This window comes from Electrona antarctica (genome assembly GCF_951216825.1).
Source record: "Electrona antarctica genome assembly, chromosome: 7".
Lineage (NCBI taxonomy): Eukaryota > Metazoa > Chordata > Actinopteri > Myctophiformes > Myctophidae > Electrona > Electrona antarctica.
The window spans coordinates 2,635,678-2,653,177 of NC_136812.1; the positions used below are offsets into that span (position 1 = coordinate 2,635,678).

Here is a 17,500-nt window from a genome sequence, read left to right on the forward strand (position 1 = left end):
AAGTGATGTAATGAAGTGTGTCACCTGTTTGATGACCTAGTAGGTGATGTAATGAAGTGTGTCACCTGTTCGATGACGTAGTAGGCGAACTGCAGCCTCTGTCGTTGCAACATGGGCGTGAGGTGCTGGAACAGGATGGGCAGGTGTTCGTGGCGGTTTCGGAACGGGATCAGGATCGCCACCTAATGGACCGACACAGAACGGTCCATGGTCAGAGCACAGTGCACGCGCACGCACGCACGCACACGCACACACACACCCAATGCCACCTAATACACAGACACAACACATCATGGTCAGAGCACAGCGCACACACTCTCTCACACTCACACACACACAGAAAGTAACCAGATAAATGTACTCGCAGTTTTGAGTCGCGTTTTGATTTGACCAAAATAAGGCCTGTTGTTGTGTGTTGTTCCCTCGCATCAATCCACTAAGCAAAGCATTATGGGTCAGCTTCAGGTCACTGGTACAACAGCATTACCCTTGTTCAGGGAGTGAGTTGGCTGTGCCTGTGTGTGTGTGTGTGTGTGTGTGTGTGTGTGTGTGTGTGTGTGTGTGTGTGTGTGTGTGTGTGTGTGTGTGTGTGTGTGTGTGTGTGTGTGTGTGTGTGTGTGTGTGTGTGTGTGTGTGTGTGTGTGCGCGCGTGCGTGCAGTGTTGTCCGCTGTGTGTGGAACGGAGATTATGGAATTATCTTTCCAGCCCAAAACAAAAAAGCAGGTATTAAGTGAAAAAGGCATTAAGTGTCCAGATAGGATTTAAAAACAAACTACAAGCTTTTAACCCTTTAGTTTCAATGTTCAGACACGCACACGCACACACACACACACACACCTTCCAGCGAGGTCTGCAGTCCTTTGGTTTCCAGTGTCCTCCGAACTGAATATCAAAATACTTGGAGAACTTCAGCTCTATCACCTCCATGGGGATCTCTGTCATGTTCACGTCCATAGGCCCCTCTGTGGGGGGGAGGGGAGAGGGGGAGAGAGAGAGAGAGGTTCTCCACTGTGATAAACATGTACCACTTAACCAAGACAAGACAAAGATTGGTGACAAATCCAAGGCGCTGTAAGTGATATTTCTTGGTTAAATCACACTGTATTGTTAAAAGGTTCAGACTCTATATTCTGACAGTAATCTTTGCTCTACAGCAGGGCTATTTAACTGAATTGTTCAGGGGGCCACAATGTCAGAAACCCAAGGGGGCTGCATGGGGGGCCCCGACTGGGAGAACAACATGGGGCAAAAGTACACCTCTACAAAAGAGATGGAACACCACTCTTAAACCGTGTACCACGCTATTGAATCCATGTTCTGCCCCTGCGTAATAAGCAAAACCTGCTATTTGTTTTATGTGTTTAGTAATAATTTAAAAGAAATAGCGGATTTGTGGCGGACATGGTGACGAGGCGGAGGCGTTATGATGACGTAACCGGAAATCAACCAACCGCCTGCTTGCAAGGGTCCAATACAAAGTGAACGAGGGTGTAGGGACATTCTTAGTGAACGAGGGTGTAGGGACATTCTTAGCTCGCTTTGCTCTTTGTCTGTGACCCGGATCACCGAAGTGGCTTTTTTGTCGGCTCAATAACGAACCATTGGTGTGTTTTGCCTTCTTGAATCTCGATGCAGTTTATCTCCTGCCCGAGGGCAGGACCTTGAAGCAGGTGCTGAGGTTATGAGTTGAGTGCTTTCTTCACTGTCCTCTGGTCGTAGACATGCTGAAGGGCAGAGCACTCCTAACCCTAACCCTTTCTTCACTGTCCTCTGGTCGTAGAGATGCTGAAGGGCAGAGCACTCCTAACCCTAACCCTTTCTTCACTGTCCTCTGGTCGTAGAGATGCTGAAGGGCAGAGCACTCCTAACCCTAACCCTTTCTTCACTGTCCTCTGGTCGTAGAGATGCTGAAGGGCAGAGCACTCCTAACCCTAACCCTTTCTTCACTGTCCTCTGGTCGTAGAGATGCTGAAGGGCAGAGCACTCCTAACCCTAACCCTTTCTTCACTGTCCTCTGGTCGTAGAGATGCTGAAGGGCAGAGCACTGCATCCCACAGAGTTTAGACCCCACGTGGGTTACCCTCCGCAGCTTAGCCTTGTTGGACTCTGTGAGCCCTCCATACCAAGCCAGGAAAGAAAAGGTAAGGAGGCTCTCTATAGAGCGTCACAGTCCCGCCCCCTGTCATGACGACGCCAGGCCCAGGAAATGAATCCCAATGCATTTTTCCCATAGACATTTCAAAAAGTATTTATTTAAAGACGGTTACGCCGCGGACAAGGCCAACTCCAGTCGTGACAAATCATGACAACAAACACAATATTTTGGACCAAACAAACAATTACAAAGAAGAAAAACAACAAAAAAAGTGTTGTAACCTGCCGTTTTTTTCTACTTTCTAATTCTTTGTTTGGCCCAAAACATTGTGTTTATTGTCCTGATTCGTCACGACAAGAGTTGGCTTTGTCCGCCGCGGCGTAAACGTCTTTAAATAAATACTTTCTGAAAAGTCTAAAATGAACGGAGAATCATTTCCTGGGCCCTGGTAGGGGGCGGGACTGCGACGCTCTATAGAGCGTCGCAGTCCCGCCTCCTACCCTGGACCAGGAAATGAAACCCAATGCATTATTCTCATAGACATTTCTTAAAGTATTTATTTAAAGACGGTTACGCCGCGGACAAAGCCAACTCGAGTCGTGACAACTCATGACAACACAAACAATATTTTGGACCAAACAAATAATTAGAAAGAAGAAAGAAAACGGCAGGTTACAACACTTTTTTTGTTGTTTTTCTTCTTTGTAATTATTTGTTTGGTCCAAAATATTGTTTGTGTTGTCATGAGTTGTCACGACTCGAGTTGGCTTTGTCCGCGGCGTAACCGTCTTTAAATAAATACTTTAAGAAATGTCTATGAGAATAATGCATTGGGTTTCATTTCCTGGTCCAGGGTAGGAGGCGGGACTGCGACGCTCTATATGGCAGATGTAGAAGCTGCGGAGGATGGCGAGATGGACGAGACCGCTCGCTGCGGAGGATGGCGAGATGGACGAGACCGCTCGCTGCGGAGGATGGCGAGATGGACGAGACCGCTCGCTGCGGAGGATGGCGAGATGGACGAGACCGCTCGCTGCGGAGGATGGCGAGGTGGACGAGACCGCTCGCTCCCAGCATGATGGAAAGATTCACAATAACTTATTGATGTATCCCATTTAGACCTGAGGACACACCTGTGTCGCCTCATAACTTTTAACCACTTTATAACCTGATCTGATGATTTTAACCACTTTATAACCTGATCTGATGATTTTAACCACTTTATAACCTGATCTGCTGATTTTGAAAAATCGTGAAAACTTGAATATATATTCTTTCACAGTGAACGTTTTTTTTTAACTCATATCTTTGCTTCTGGTGGGGGGGGGGGGGGGGGGGGGGTATCCCTGGAACAACATATTTTCAGATGGAGGTTGGTGGCCAATTACATACTGTATAATAATTTCTGGGGTCCTTGACATGAAATAGTTTGAGAACCACTGATAAAGAAACATGAGGTTTCTCAGAAAACCGTCATAAGATTTAGAAGACATTAGTAGAATCTGGTCTCAGGTCTTGATGGGTTATGATAGTGAGTCAAACCTTCCATCCCATATCACACCACATGGCTCGCCCACCTGTGGAACAGTGCGCTGACTCTGAGGGAATGACTCATCTGTTTTCGCTGACAAGTCTGATGGTGATCGTATCCTGGCCTGACATTCTGAGTCACCTGAGGTAAGAGGTGCTCTTACATATCAACACTGTATTGTATTGTACAAGCAAGGATGTGGCATGTTCGCCGATACCGATATGAACAGACATGACCAAAAAGGGCCGATACCGATACTTTTCCGACACCGATACAGTACCTGGACATCTCTAGTTAGAAGGAGATCTCATTCAATGCTATGTTACTTATAGCTCTGGTCCATAGTGTTAACACTACGTTACTATAGCTCTGGTCCATAGTGTTAACACTATGTTACTATAGATCTAGTCCATAGTGTTAACACTATGTTACTATAGATCTGGTCCATAGTGTTAACACTATGTTACTATAGCTCTGGTCCATTTGGTTAACACTATGTTACTATAGCTCTGGTCCATAGTGTTAACACTATGTTACTATAGATCTGGTCCATAGTGTTAACACTATGTTACTATAGATCTGGTCCATAGTGTTAACACTATGTTACTATAGATCTGGTCCATAGTGTTAACACTATGTTACTATAGATCTGGTCCATAGTGTTAACACTATGTTACTATAGATCTGGTCCATAGTGTTAACACTATGTTACTATAGATCTGGTCCATAGTGTTAACACTATGTTACTATAGATCTGGTCCATAGTGTTAACACTATGTTACTATAGATCTGGTCCATAGTGTTAACACTATGTTACTATAGATCTGGTCCATAGTGTTAACACTATGTTACTATAGATCTGGTCCATAGTGTTAACACTATGTTACTATAGATCTGGTCCATAGTGTTAACACTATGTTACTATAGATCTGGTCCATAGTGTTAACACTATGTTACTATAGCTCTGGTCCATAGTGTTAACACTATGTTACTATAGATCTGGTCCATAGTGTTAACACTATGTTACTATAGCTCTGGTCCATAGTGTTAACACTATGTTACTATAGATCTGGTCCATAGTGTTAACACTATGTTACTATAGCTCTGGTCCATTTGGTTAACACTATGTTACTATAGCTCTGGTCCATAGTGTTAACACTATGTTACTATAGCTCTGGTCCATAGTGTTAACACTATGTTACTATAGATCTGGTCCATAGTGTTAACACGATGTTACTATAGATCTGGTCCATAGTGTTAACACTATGTTACTATAGATCTGGTCCATAGTGTTAACACTATGTTACTATAGATCTGGTCCATAGTGTTAACACTATGTTACTATAGCTCTGGTCCATAGTGTTAACACTATGTTACTATAGCTCTGGTCCATAGTGTTAACACTATGTTACTATAGATCTGGTCCATAGTGTTAACACTATGTTACTATAGATCTGGTCCATAGTGTTAACACTATGTTACTATAGATCTGGTCCATAGTGTTAACACTATGTTACTATAGATCTGGTCCATAGTGTTAACACTATGTTACTATAGATCTGGTCCATAGTGTTAACACTGTTACTATAGATCTGGTCCATAGTGTTAACACTATGTTACTATAGATCTGGTCCATAGTGTTAACACTATGTTACTATAGATCTGGTCCATAGTGTTAACACTATGTTACTATAGATCTGGTCCATAGTGTTAACACTATGTTACTATAGCTCTGGTCCATAGTGTTAACACTATGTTACTATAGATCTGGTCCATAGTGTTAACACTATGTTACTATAGATCTGGTCCATAGTGTTAACACTATGTTACTATAGATCTGGTCCATAGTGTTAACACTATGTTACTATAGATCTGGTCCATAGTGTTAACACTATGTTACTATAGATCTGGTCCATAGTGTTAACACTATGTTACTATAGATCTGGTCCATAGTGTTAACACTATGTTACTATAGATCTGGTCCATAGTGTTAACACTATGTTACTATAGATCTGGTCCATAGTGTTAACACTATGTTACTATAGATCTGGTCCATAGTGTTAACACTATGTTACTATAGATCTGGTCCATAGTGTTAGAAGGAGTTCTCCTTCAACACTGGTACTTTCGATCCTTTCTCCTCACACTCACGGACTCTCATCTTTAGTAAAATAAATCTTTGCTACTCACCAAAACAAAGACGGTTTTAAGATGTTGAAAGCTTTACTTTCCTTAGTGGAAACACTCTGAGCTCCCCCCCACCTCACATCCAAAACACACTTTTCGGCCAGAAAAGAAAATATTTCACCGGAAGAAAACATTATGTCTTAAATTACTCCACTGCAGATCTCATCAATAGAATAATCCCAGAGCAGAATTCTCCTTCCGGTTTTCCGGTTTGACTTGAGAACCCTGGCTGTAGTGTACTTACTCATGGAAGGTAATCTGTTAGTATTTACTCATGGAAGGTAATCTGTTAGTATTTACTCATGGAAGGTAATCTGTTAGTAGAGTACTTACTCATGGAAGGTAATCTGTTAGTATTTACTCATGGAAGGTAATCTGTTAGTAGAGTACTTACTCATGGAAGGTAATCTGTTAGTATTTACTCATGGAAGGTAATCTGTTAGTAGAGTACTTACTCATGGAAGGTAATCTGTTAGTATTTACTCATGGAAGGTAATCTGTTAGTAGAGTACTTACTCATGGAAGGTAATCTGTTAGTATTTACTCATGGAAGGTAATCTGTTAGTAGAGTACTTACTCATGGAAGGTAATCTGTTAGTATTTACTCATGGAAGGTAATCTGTTAGTAGAGTACTTACTCATGGAAGGTAATCTGTTAGTATTTACTCATGGAAGGTAATCTGTTAGTATTTACTCATGGAAGGTAATCTGTTAGTAGAGTACTTACTCATGGAAGGTAATCTGTTAGTATTTACTCATGGAAGGTAATCTGTTAGTAGAGTACTTACTCATGGAAGGTAATCTGTTAGTATTTACTCATGGAAGGTAATCTGTTAGTAGAGTACTTACTCATGGAAGGTAATCTGTTAGTATTTACTCATGGAAGGTAATCTGTTAGTAGAGTACTTACTCATGGAAGGTAATCTGTTAGTATTTGCTCATGGAAGGTAATCTGTTAGTAGAGTACTTACTCATGGAAGGTAATCTGTTAGTATTTACTCATGGAAGGTAATCTGTTAGTATTTACTCATGGAAGGTAATCTGTTAGTATTTACTCATGGAAGGTAATCTGTTAGTAGAGTACTTACTCATGGAAGGTAATCTCTCTGGACAGGGCAGGCTCTGGGCGTAGGTGAAGTTCTCTGGTAGATATGTGGTTGGTTGGACCAGATATTCACTGGAGTTACTGCCGTCTGGGTAGTCTGAATATAAAACACAATATATTAAATATACTGGAGTTACTGCCGTCTGGGTAGTCTGAATATAAAACACAATATATTAAATATACTGGAGTTACTGCCGTCTGGGTAGTCTGAATATAAAACACAATATATTAAATATACTGGAGTTACTGCCGTCTGGGTAGTCTGAATATAAAACACAATATATTAAATATAATGGAGTTACTGCCGTCTGGGGAGTCTGAATATAAAACACAATATATTAAATATACTGGAGTTACTGCTGTCTGGGTAGTCTGAATATAAAACACAATATATTAAATATACTAGAGTTACTGCCGTCTGGGTAGTCTGAATATAAAACACAATATATTAAATATACTGGAGTTACTGCCGTCTGGGTAGTCTGAATATAAAACACAATATATTAAATATAATGGAGTTACTGCTGTCTGGGTAGTCTGAATATAAAACACAATATATTAAATATAATGGAGTTACTGCCGTCTGGGTAGTCTGAATATAAAACACAATATATTAAATATAATGGAGTTACTGCCGTCTGGGTAGTCTGAATATAAAACACAATATATTAAATATAATGGAGTTACTGCCGTCTGGGTAGTCTGAATATAAAACACAATATATTAAATATACTAGAGTTACTGCCGTCTGGGTAGTCTGAATATAAAACACAATATATTAAATATACTGGAGTTACTGTCGTCTGGGTAGTCTGAATATAAAACACAATATATTAAATATACTGGAGTTACTGCTGTCTGGGTAGTCTGAATATAAAACACAATATATTAAATATACTGGAGTTACTGCCGTCTGGGTAGTCTGAATATAAAACACAATATATTAAATATACTGGAGTTACTGCCGTCTGGGTAGTCTGAATATAAAACACAATATATTAAATATAATGGAGTTACTGCCGTCTGAGTAGTCTGAATATAAAACACAATATATTAAATATACTGGAGTTACTGCTGTCTGGGTAGTCTGAATATAAAACACAATATATTAAATATAATGGAGTTACTGTCGTCTGGGTAGTCTGAATATAAAACACAATATATTAAATATACTAGAGTTACTGCCGTCTGGGTAGTCTGAATATAAAACACAATATATTAAATATACTGGAGTTACTGTCGTCTGGGTAGTCTGAATATAAAACACAATATATTAAATATACTGGAGTTACTGCTGTCTGGGTAGTCTGAATATAAAACACAATATATTAAATATAATGGAGTTACTGCCGTCTGGGTAGTCTGAATATAAAACACAATATATTAAATATAATGGAGTTACTGCCGTCTGGGTAGTCTGAATATAAAACACAATATATTAAATATAATGGAGTTACTGCCGTCTGGGTAGTCTGAATATAAAACACAATATATTAAATATAATGGAGTTACTGCTGTCTGGGTAGTCTGAATATAAAACACAATATATTAAATATACTAGAGTTACTGCTGTCTGGGTAGTCTGAATATAAAACACAATATATTAAATATAATGGAGTTACTGCTGTCTGGGTAGTCTGAATATAAAACACAATATATTAAATATACTAGAGTTACTGCCGTCTGGGTAGTCAGAATATAAAACACAATATATTAAATATAATGGAGTTACTGCCGTCTGGGTAGTCTGAATATAAAACACAATATATTAAATATACTGGAGTTACTGCCGTCTGGGTAGTCTGAATATAAAACACAATATATTAAATATACTGGAGTTACTGCCGTCTGGGGAGTCTGAATATAAAACACAATATATTAAATATAATGGAGTTACTGCCGTCTGGGGAGTCTGAATATAAAACACAATATATTAAATATAATGGAGTTACTGCCGTCTGGGGAGTCTGAATATAAAACACAATATATTAAATATAATGGAGTTACTGCCGTCTGGGGAGTCTGAATATAAAACACAATATATTAAATATAATGGAGTTACTGCCGTCTGGGGAGTCTGAATATAAAACACAATATATTAAATATAATGGAGTTACTGCTGTCTGGGGAGTCTGAATATAAAACACAATATATTAAATATAATGGAGTTACTGCCGTCTGGGTAGTCTGAATATAAAACACAATATATTAAATATACTGGAGTTACTGCCGTCTGGGTAGTCTGAATATAAAACACAATATATTAAATATAATGGAGTTACTGCCGTCTGGGTAGTCTGAATATAAAACACAATATATTAAATATAATGGAGTTACTGCCGTCTGGGTAGTCTGAATATAAAACACAATATATTAAATATAATGGAGTTACTGCCGTCTGGGTAGTCTGAATATAAAACACAATATATTAAATATAATGGAGTTACTGCCGTCTGGGTAGTCTGAATATAAAACACAATATATTAAATATAATGGAGTTACTGCTGTCTGGGTAGTCTGAATATAAAACACAATATATTAAATATAATAGAGTTACTGCTGTCTGGGGAGTCTGAATATAAAACACAATATATTAAATATAATGGAGTTACTGCCGTCTGGGTAGTCTGAATATAAAACACAATATATTAAATATACTGGAGTTACTGCCGTCTGGGTAGTCTGAATATAAAACACAATATATTAAATATACTAGAGTTACTGCCGTCTGAGTAGTCTGAATATAAAACACAATATATTAAATATAATGGAGTTACTGCCGTCTGGGTAGTCTGAATATAAAACACAATATATTAAATATAATGGAGTTACTGCCGTCTGGGTAGTCTGAATATAAAACACAATATATTAAATATAATGGAGTTACTGCCGTCTGGGTAGTCTGAATATAAAACACAATATATTAAATATAATAGAGTTACTGCTGTCTGGGGAGTCTGAATATAAAACACAATATATTAAATATAATGGAGTTACTGCCGTCTGGGTAGTCTGAATATAAAACACAATATATTAAATATACTGGAGTTACTGCCGTCTGGGTAGTCTGAATATAAAACACAATATATTAAATATAATGGAGTTACTGCTGTCTGGGGAGTCTGAATATAAAACACAATATATTAAATATAATGGAGTTACTGCTGTCTGGGTAGTCTGAATATAAAACACAATATATTAAATATTCTGGAGTTACTGCCGTCTGGGTAGTCTGAATATAAAACACAATATATTAAATATTCTGGAGTTACTGCCGTCTGGGCAGAGCTGCATGATTCTTGCTCAAATGTGAATCTCGATTTTCCTCCACAAGAATTGAGATCACGATTCTCACACGATTGGCTGAACATTAACTACACCTGGATGGAGCCAACTATCCATCCATCCATCCATCCATCCATTCATCTTCAACCGCTTATCCGTAGTCGGGTCACGGGGGCAACAGCTCCACCAGAGAGCTCCAGACTTCCCTCTCCAGAGCAACATTAGTGACTTCCTCCTGGGGGGATCCCGAGACGTTCCAAGGCCAGTGAGTCGAGGTGTTTCCTCCAACTGAGCCTTGGTCTGCCCCGGGGTCTCCTCCCAGTGGGACGTGTGTCGAGGACCTCCCTAGGGAGGCGCCCGAGAGGCATCCTAACCAGATGTCCCGGGGTCTCCTCCCAGTGGGACGTGTGTCGAGGACCTCCCTAGGGAGACGCCCGAGAGGCATCCTAACCAGATGGGGTCTCCTCCCAGTGGGACGTGTGTCGAGGACCTCCCTAGGGAGACGCCCGAGAGGCATCCTAACCAGATGGGGTCTCCTCCCAGTGGGACGTGTGTCGAGGACCTCCCTAGGGAGACGCCCGAGAAGCATCCTAACCAGATGCCCCGGGGTCTCCTCCCAGTGGGACGTGCGTCGAGGACCTCCCTAGGGAGACGCCCGAGAGGCATCCTAACCAGATGCCCCGGGGTCTCCTCCCAGTGGGACGTGCGTCGAGGACCTCCCTAGGGAGACGCCCGAGAGGCATCCTAACCAGATGCCCCGGGGTCTCCTCCCAGTGGGACGTGCGTTGAGGACCTCCCTAGGGAGGCGCCCGAGAGGCATCCTAACCAGATGCACGAACCACCTCAGCTGGCTCCTTTCCAGGCGAAGGAGCCAGCTACTGTGACTTTAAACAGACATCAAAGTGCTTGACTTAAAGGAGAATTCCATACTAAAAGGCTTTCTTACCTTTCTTTGTAGTTGTTACGTCCCCACCAAAGAGGTCCAAGTGTTGTTTTGTGCAAAAGCTTTTTATTGGCTATTTCCCCTACCATAAGCCCTAAGTGAATTGCATTGAATTGAATGGGAATTGAATGGGGCTATGGGGTGTTGTGCTAATTCGCTTATTTCCATCGCTCAAAATTATTATTTTTTTGTATATATCCTCTCTTCATAATGTAAATAATATCCCAAGCGACACACTTTACTACTTATTTCGATGGAAATAAGCAAATTAGCACAATTAGCATTCAATTCCCATTCAATTCAATGCAATTCATTGAGGGCTTATGGTAGGGGAAATAGCCAATAAGGAGTTTTTGCACAAAAAAACACCTGCACCTTTTTGGTGGGGACGTAACGATTACAAAGAAAGGTAAGAAAGGTAAGAAAGCCTTCTAGCATGGAATTCTCCTTTAAGCCAACTAGTGCTGCATGAGTCCTGCTCCCATTTAGAAATGAGATCTCATCGGTCGGTGTTTGATGTCCTGATTGGTGCAGAGACTCACCTGTACCGTTGAGCGTGCTGTTCTTATTGGTGTAGAGACGGATCATCTGGCCAATGGTCCGGACGTTGTCCCTCAACATGATGCCCTGGGCCTGCACCATGAAGAAGTACGTGTTGGCTGAGAGACATAGAGATACACAGAGGGGAGAGAGAGAGAGAGAGGTTAGAAACAGAGGTTCTCCACTGTGATAAACATGTACCACTTAACTGCATAAACTCTATATACACGTGGGGTCTATAGCTTTTTCTGAAAATAGCCAATCTACAAGCTCACAACGTGTTGCATTGCAACACGTTGTGAGCTTGTAGATCGGCTATATATATATTTTTTTTTGGCAACTGTTCTTCGGGCGGGCGGGTGTGCCATTAATGACAGTAACGCACACCCTCTCGTGTAATATTGCTTAATTCAACGACAACAACATATTCTAAGTTGGAGTCTGAGAGGCTAAATGTCATCAAACGGTGGTCCGTGGCTCAGATGGGTCTGAGAGGCTAAATGTCATCAAACGGTGGTCCGTGGCTCAGATGGGTCTGAGAGGCTAAATGTCATCAAACGGTGGTCCGTGGCTCAGATGGGTCTGAGAGGCTAAATGTCATCAAACGGTGGTCCGTGGCTCAAATGGGTCCGAGAGGCTAAATGTCATCAAACGGTGGTCCATGGCTCAAATGGGTCCGAGAGGCTAAATGTCATCAAACGGTGGTCCGTGGCTCAGATGGGTCTGAGAGGCTAAATGTCATCAAACGGTGGTCCGTGGCTCAGATGGGTCTGAGAGGCTAAATGTCATCAAACGGTGGTCCATGGCTCAGATGGTGAATACATAATGGACCTCGATATGAAAGCCTGATCCTCCATCCCTGCTGTGGTGCTGTTGGTCTGTCTCCATAGTTACTGTAAGTTTATCTCCTTTGGACAATTATCATGGAAACAGCACAGCTTTATAATTACTTCACATCTACAGTATACCGGTAATTACAAAACTCATACAATGTACAAATCACAAATGCCGCATTGCAGTTGTTGTTTTTGTATTTGTTAAACAATTATATTTATTAAAACTAAATCCTTCATGGCATGTACCCGAGGCCGATTCAACGCATGCCTTCTGAAATCAGTAGTTCTGACACGTTTGCATGATTCAAAATTATTCCAAAACACTTTTTTTACGAACAAGTTCAAAAACAGTCAACGCTGAGATCTAGAACGACACAGAGGTTTTAATGGGTTAAAGAAAGCACATCGATTCAGAACACCGTCTGGAACACAGTCCATCGATTCAAACACGCTTTGAAACGCGTCCAACGCGGGCCGCGTTGGTCAGTGCAAACTAGTGCTGCACGATTCTTGCTCAAACGTGAATCTCGATTTTCCTCCACAAGAATTGAGATCACAATTCTCACACAATCAATATTTTTTTCCCATGAAACTATGTATTGTCTTTAGTCTGTAGTTGCTGAATATCAACATGCTTGACTTATAAACCTCTCAATTTGTGCCCAAGACGTCTCCAGACATCCTAGGAATTATCCCATGGTGTGCCCAGGACGTCTGTACACGTCTTAGCAAAAGGGGGGGGGGGGGGGGGGGGGGAATCGGATGGGCACCCCACGTCGCTATTTTGAAAGAATAAACTGTTAAAAGTCTCTCTCTTGTAGCAAAAACATAAGAGTAACTCAAATGAATTGGACAGCCAACTAGTAGAGCACCATTCTTGCTCAGATTTAGAAATGAGATCACATTAGGTGTCTAGGAATCTAGATCTCAATCTTGTTTCGATTAATTGTGCAGCACCAGCGGACCCACTGGACCGCCAACGCTTTGTCAAAGCAGGCTCTGGTCCAGAAAGGCCAGAGAACCAACAGAGACCCAGACATCTGGTACCGCTCGGCCTCCCCACTTAATCTATTCTGAATGAATTACTCCATGATGACTACCACACACACACACACACACACACACACACACTCTTGAGTTCCACACACAGAACAGAGGAAACAGTTGTTCCAGAGAGAGAGAGGAACTGAAACTGTGCGTGTGTGTGTGTGTGTGTGTGTGTGTGTGTGTGTGTGTGTGTGTGTGTGTGTGTGTGTGTGTGTGTGTGTGTGTGTGTGTGTGTGTGTGTGTGTGAGAGAGTGAGAGAGAGAGACACAGCAGTAGACTGTCTAACTCAAGTGCTCAACTCCAGACACTCCTCCTCATCAAATATCACTTCACTACAAGTGAAATTATTGTTGAATTTTGCTGTTCTGTCAAATAATGTGCTCTAGTTCAAAGTGTGCTGGAGGACTTTGCTTTCACAAAGCATGATTTATTTTTAATTCAATGAATACTGTATTGAAATGTGGAATTCCCCCCCCCCCTCCCCCCACAATTAAAGCTGCTATAAGCAATTATTTTAATGACCTTTTGCTTTTTGAGTGGTGCAACCACTCCCTTACGGAGCTGTGTGTGTGTGTGGGTGGATGGGTAGCTGGGTAGCTGGCTGGGTGTCTGGGTATGAGCACGAAAACAACATGGTTGTTTTTCACCACCTGTGCGCAACCTAATGCACACACAAACACACACGCACATATTAACTGTATATATGATGCTTTTGGGTGTCCGAGTACAGTACAGTACAGTGACAGTACAGTACAGGGTACAGTAGAGGGACCGCCGCACGGTAACTGTCATTTCTCAACTATTTCTCAACTATACGGACCCGGGGCGGCACGCCGGAACCGGCCCGCCCCCCTGGGTGGGTCTGGTGGTTGTGCACGCACGCACGCATGCACGCACGCACGCACGCACGCACGCACGCACGCACGCACGCACGCACAAACAAAAGCCCGGGTGCTTTCCTCTCCTCCCACACCTGGCTCCCCATTCCTGCGGCGGCAGAAACATAACATATGGTGGAATTCTCCAGTAGGAACACATCATGCAGCGCTGTGCCCGCTGCCCGCGCGCCACACAGCCTGCCAGCCTGCCTGCCCACAGCCGCAGCTGTGTGTGTGTGTGTGTGTGTGTGTGTGTGTGTGTGTGTGTGTGTGTGTGTGTGTGTGTGTGTGTGTGCGTGTGTGTGTGCGTGTGTGTGTGCGTGTGTGTGTGTGCGTGTGTGTGTGCGTGTGTGTGCGTGTGTGTGTGTGTGTGTGTGTGTGTACGCGCGTGTGTGTGCGTGTGTGTGCGTGTGTGTACGTGCATGCGGTGAAATGTGACTCAAGTACTGCACTTAAGACCAATACACACATTAATCATGTTACCAAGATTGCCTTTTTTCATCTTAGAAATATTGCGCGAATTAGGAACCCATCTGTCGTTGAACAATCCACGCCTCTGTTTTCTCTCTGCTCGATTACTGCCATGCACTTTTTTCTGGCCTGCCAAAGAAGACAGATTACAACTTGTTCAAAATGTGGCAGCCAGAATTTTAACTAAAACTAAGACGAGAGAACATAATATTACTCCAATCGTAGCTTCACTGCATTGGCTGCCGGTTGTAATAGGAATAGGATCGATTTGAAAAATGATTGTACTTGTTTACAAAGCTCTCAATGGTCTGGCACCTTCCTGCCTCTACGAGTGCCTGCCTCGATGTGTCTCAAACCGCCCCCTTAGGTCCTCAACGTGTCCCAAACCGCCCCCCTAAGGTCCTCGATGTGTCTCAAACCGCCCCCTAAGGTCCTCAACGTGTCCCAAACCGCCCCCTAAGGTCCTCGATGTGTCTCAAACCGCCCCCTAAGGTCCTCAACGTGTCCCAAACCGCCCCCTAAGGTCCTCGATGTGTCTCAAACCGCCCCCTAAGGTCCTCCATGTGTCCCAAACCGCCCCCCTAAGGTCCTCGATGTGTCTCAAACCGCACCCTAAGGTCCTCAACGTGTCCCAAACCGCCCCCCTAAGGTCCTCGATGTGTCTCAAACCGCCCCCCTAAGGTCCTCAACGTGTCCCAAACCGCCCCCTAAGGTCCTCGATGTGTCTCAAACCGCCCCCTAAGGTCCTCCATGTGTCCCAAACCGCCCCCCTAAGGTCCTCGATGTGTCTCAAACCGCACCCTAAGGTCCTCCATGTGTCCCAAACCGCCCCCCTAAGGTCCTCGATGTGTCCCAAACCGCCCCCCTAAGGTCCTCGATGTGTCTCAAACCGCACCCTAAGGTCCTCAACGTGTCCCAAACCGCCCCCCTAAGGTCCTCGATGTGTCTCAAACCGCACCCTAAGGTCCTCAACGTGTCCCAAACCGCCCACTAAGGTCCTCGATGTGTCTCAAACCGCCCACTAAGGTCCTCAACGTGTCTCAAACCGCCCCCTAAGGTCCTCAACGTGTCCCAAACCGCCCACTAAGGTCCTCAACGTGTCCCAAACCACCCCCTAAGGTCCTCGATGTGTCCCAAACCGCCCCCTAAGGTCCTCAACGTGTCCCAAACCACCCCCTAAGGTCCTCGATGTGTCCCAAACCGCCCCCTAAGGTCCTCAACGTGTCCCAAACCACCCCCTAAGGTCCTCGATGTGTCCCAAACCGCCCCCTAAGGTCCTCGATGTGTCCCAAACCGCCCCCTAAGGTCCTCCATGTGTCCCAAACCGCCCCCTAAGGTCCTCAACGTGTCCCAAACCACCCCCTAAGGTCCTCAACGTGTCCCAAACCACCCCCTAAGGTCCTCAACGTGTCCCAAACCACCCCCTAAGGTCCTCAACGTGTCCCAAACCACCCCCTAAGGTCCTCAACGTGTCCCAAACCACCCCCTAAGGTCCTCAACGTGTCCCAAACCACCCCCTAAGGTCCTCAACGTGTCCCAAACCACCCCCTAAGGTCCTCAACGTGTCCCAAACCACCCCCTAAGGTCCTCAACGTGTCCCAAACCACCCCCTAAGGTCCTCAACGTGTCCCAAACCACCCCCTAAGGTCCTCAACGTGTCCCAAACCACGCCCTAAGGTCCTCCATGTGTCCCAAACCGCCCCCCTAAGGTCCTCAACGTGTCCCAAACCGCCCCCCTAAGGTCCTCAACGTGTCCCAAACCGCCCCCCTAAGGTCCTCAACGTGTCCCAAACCGCCCCCCTAAGGTCCTCCATGTGTCCCAAACCGCCCCCCTAAGGTCCTCAACGTGTCCCAAACCGCCCCCCTAAGGTCCTCGATGTGTCTCAAACCACCCCCTAAGGTCCTCAACGTGTCCCAAACCACCCCCTAAGGTCCTCGATGTGTCTCAAACCGCACCCTAAGGTCCTCAACGTGTCCCAAACCGCCCCCTAAGGTCCTCGATGTGTCTCAAACCGCCCCCTAAGGTCCTCCATGTGTCCCAAACCGCCCCCCTAAGGTCCTCGATGTGTCTCAAACCGCCCCCTAAGGTCCTCGATGTGTCTCAAACCGCACCCTAAGGTCCTCAACGTGTCCCAAACCGCCCCCCTAAGGTCCTCGATGTGTCCCAAACCGCCCCCTAAGGTCCTCGATGTGTCTCAAACCGCCCCCTAAGGTCCTCAACGTGTCCCAAACCGCCCCCCTAAGGTCCTCGATGTGTCCCAAACCTCCCCCTAAGGTCCTCGATGTGTCCCAAACCACCCCCTAAGGTCCTCGATGTGTCTCAAACCGCACCCTAAGGTCCTCAACGTGTCCCAAACCGCCCCCTAAGGTCCTCGATGTGTCTCAAACCGCCCCCTAAGGTCCTCGATGTGTCTCAAACCGCCCCCCTAAGGTCCTCGATGTGTCTCAAACCGCCCACTAAGGTGGTCAATGTGTCCCAAACCGCCCCTAAGGTCCTCGATGTGTCTCAAACCACCCCCTAAGGTCCTCGATGTGTCCCAAACCACCCCCTAAGGTGGTCAATGTGTCCCAAACCGCCCCT

General features: G+C 44.1%; 1 protein-coding gene across 1 annotated transcript in view; it reads right to left on the minus strand.

The window, feature by feature from the left end:
• b4galt6 (UDP-Gal:betaGlcNAc beta 1,4- galactosyltransferase, polypeptide 6) overlaps positions 1-17,500 on the minus strand; it is a 44,668-nt gene that overhangs the window by 20,742 nt on the left and 6,426 nt on the right. Inside the window, exons 2-5 of the mRNA XM_079507044.1 lie at positions 11,690-11,806; positions 6,903-7,016; positions 839-963; positions 66-182 (exon numbers count right to left, since the gene is read on the minus strand). Of these exons, the coding sequence (XP_079363170.1) occupies positions 66-182; positions 839-963; positions 6,903-7,016; positions 11,690-11,806 (473 nt within the window). The remainder of the gene's footprint in view (positions 1-65; positions 183-838; positions 964-6,902; positions 7,017-11,689; positions 11,807-17,500) is intronic.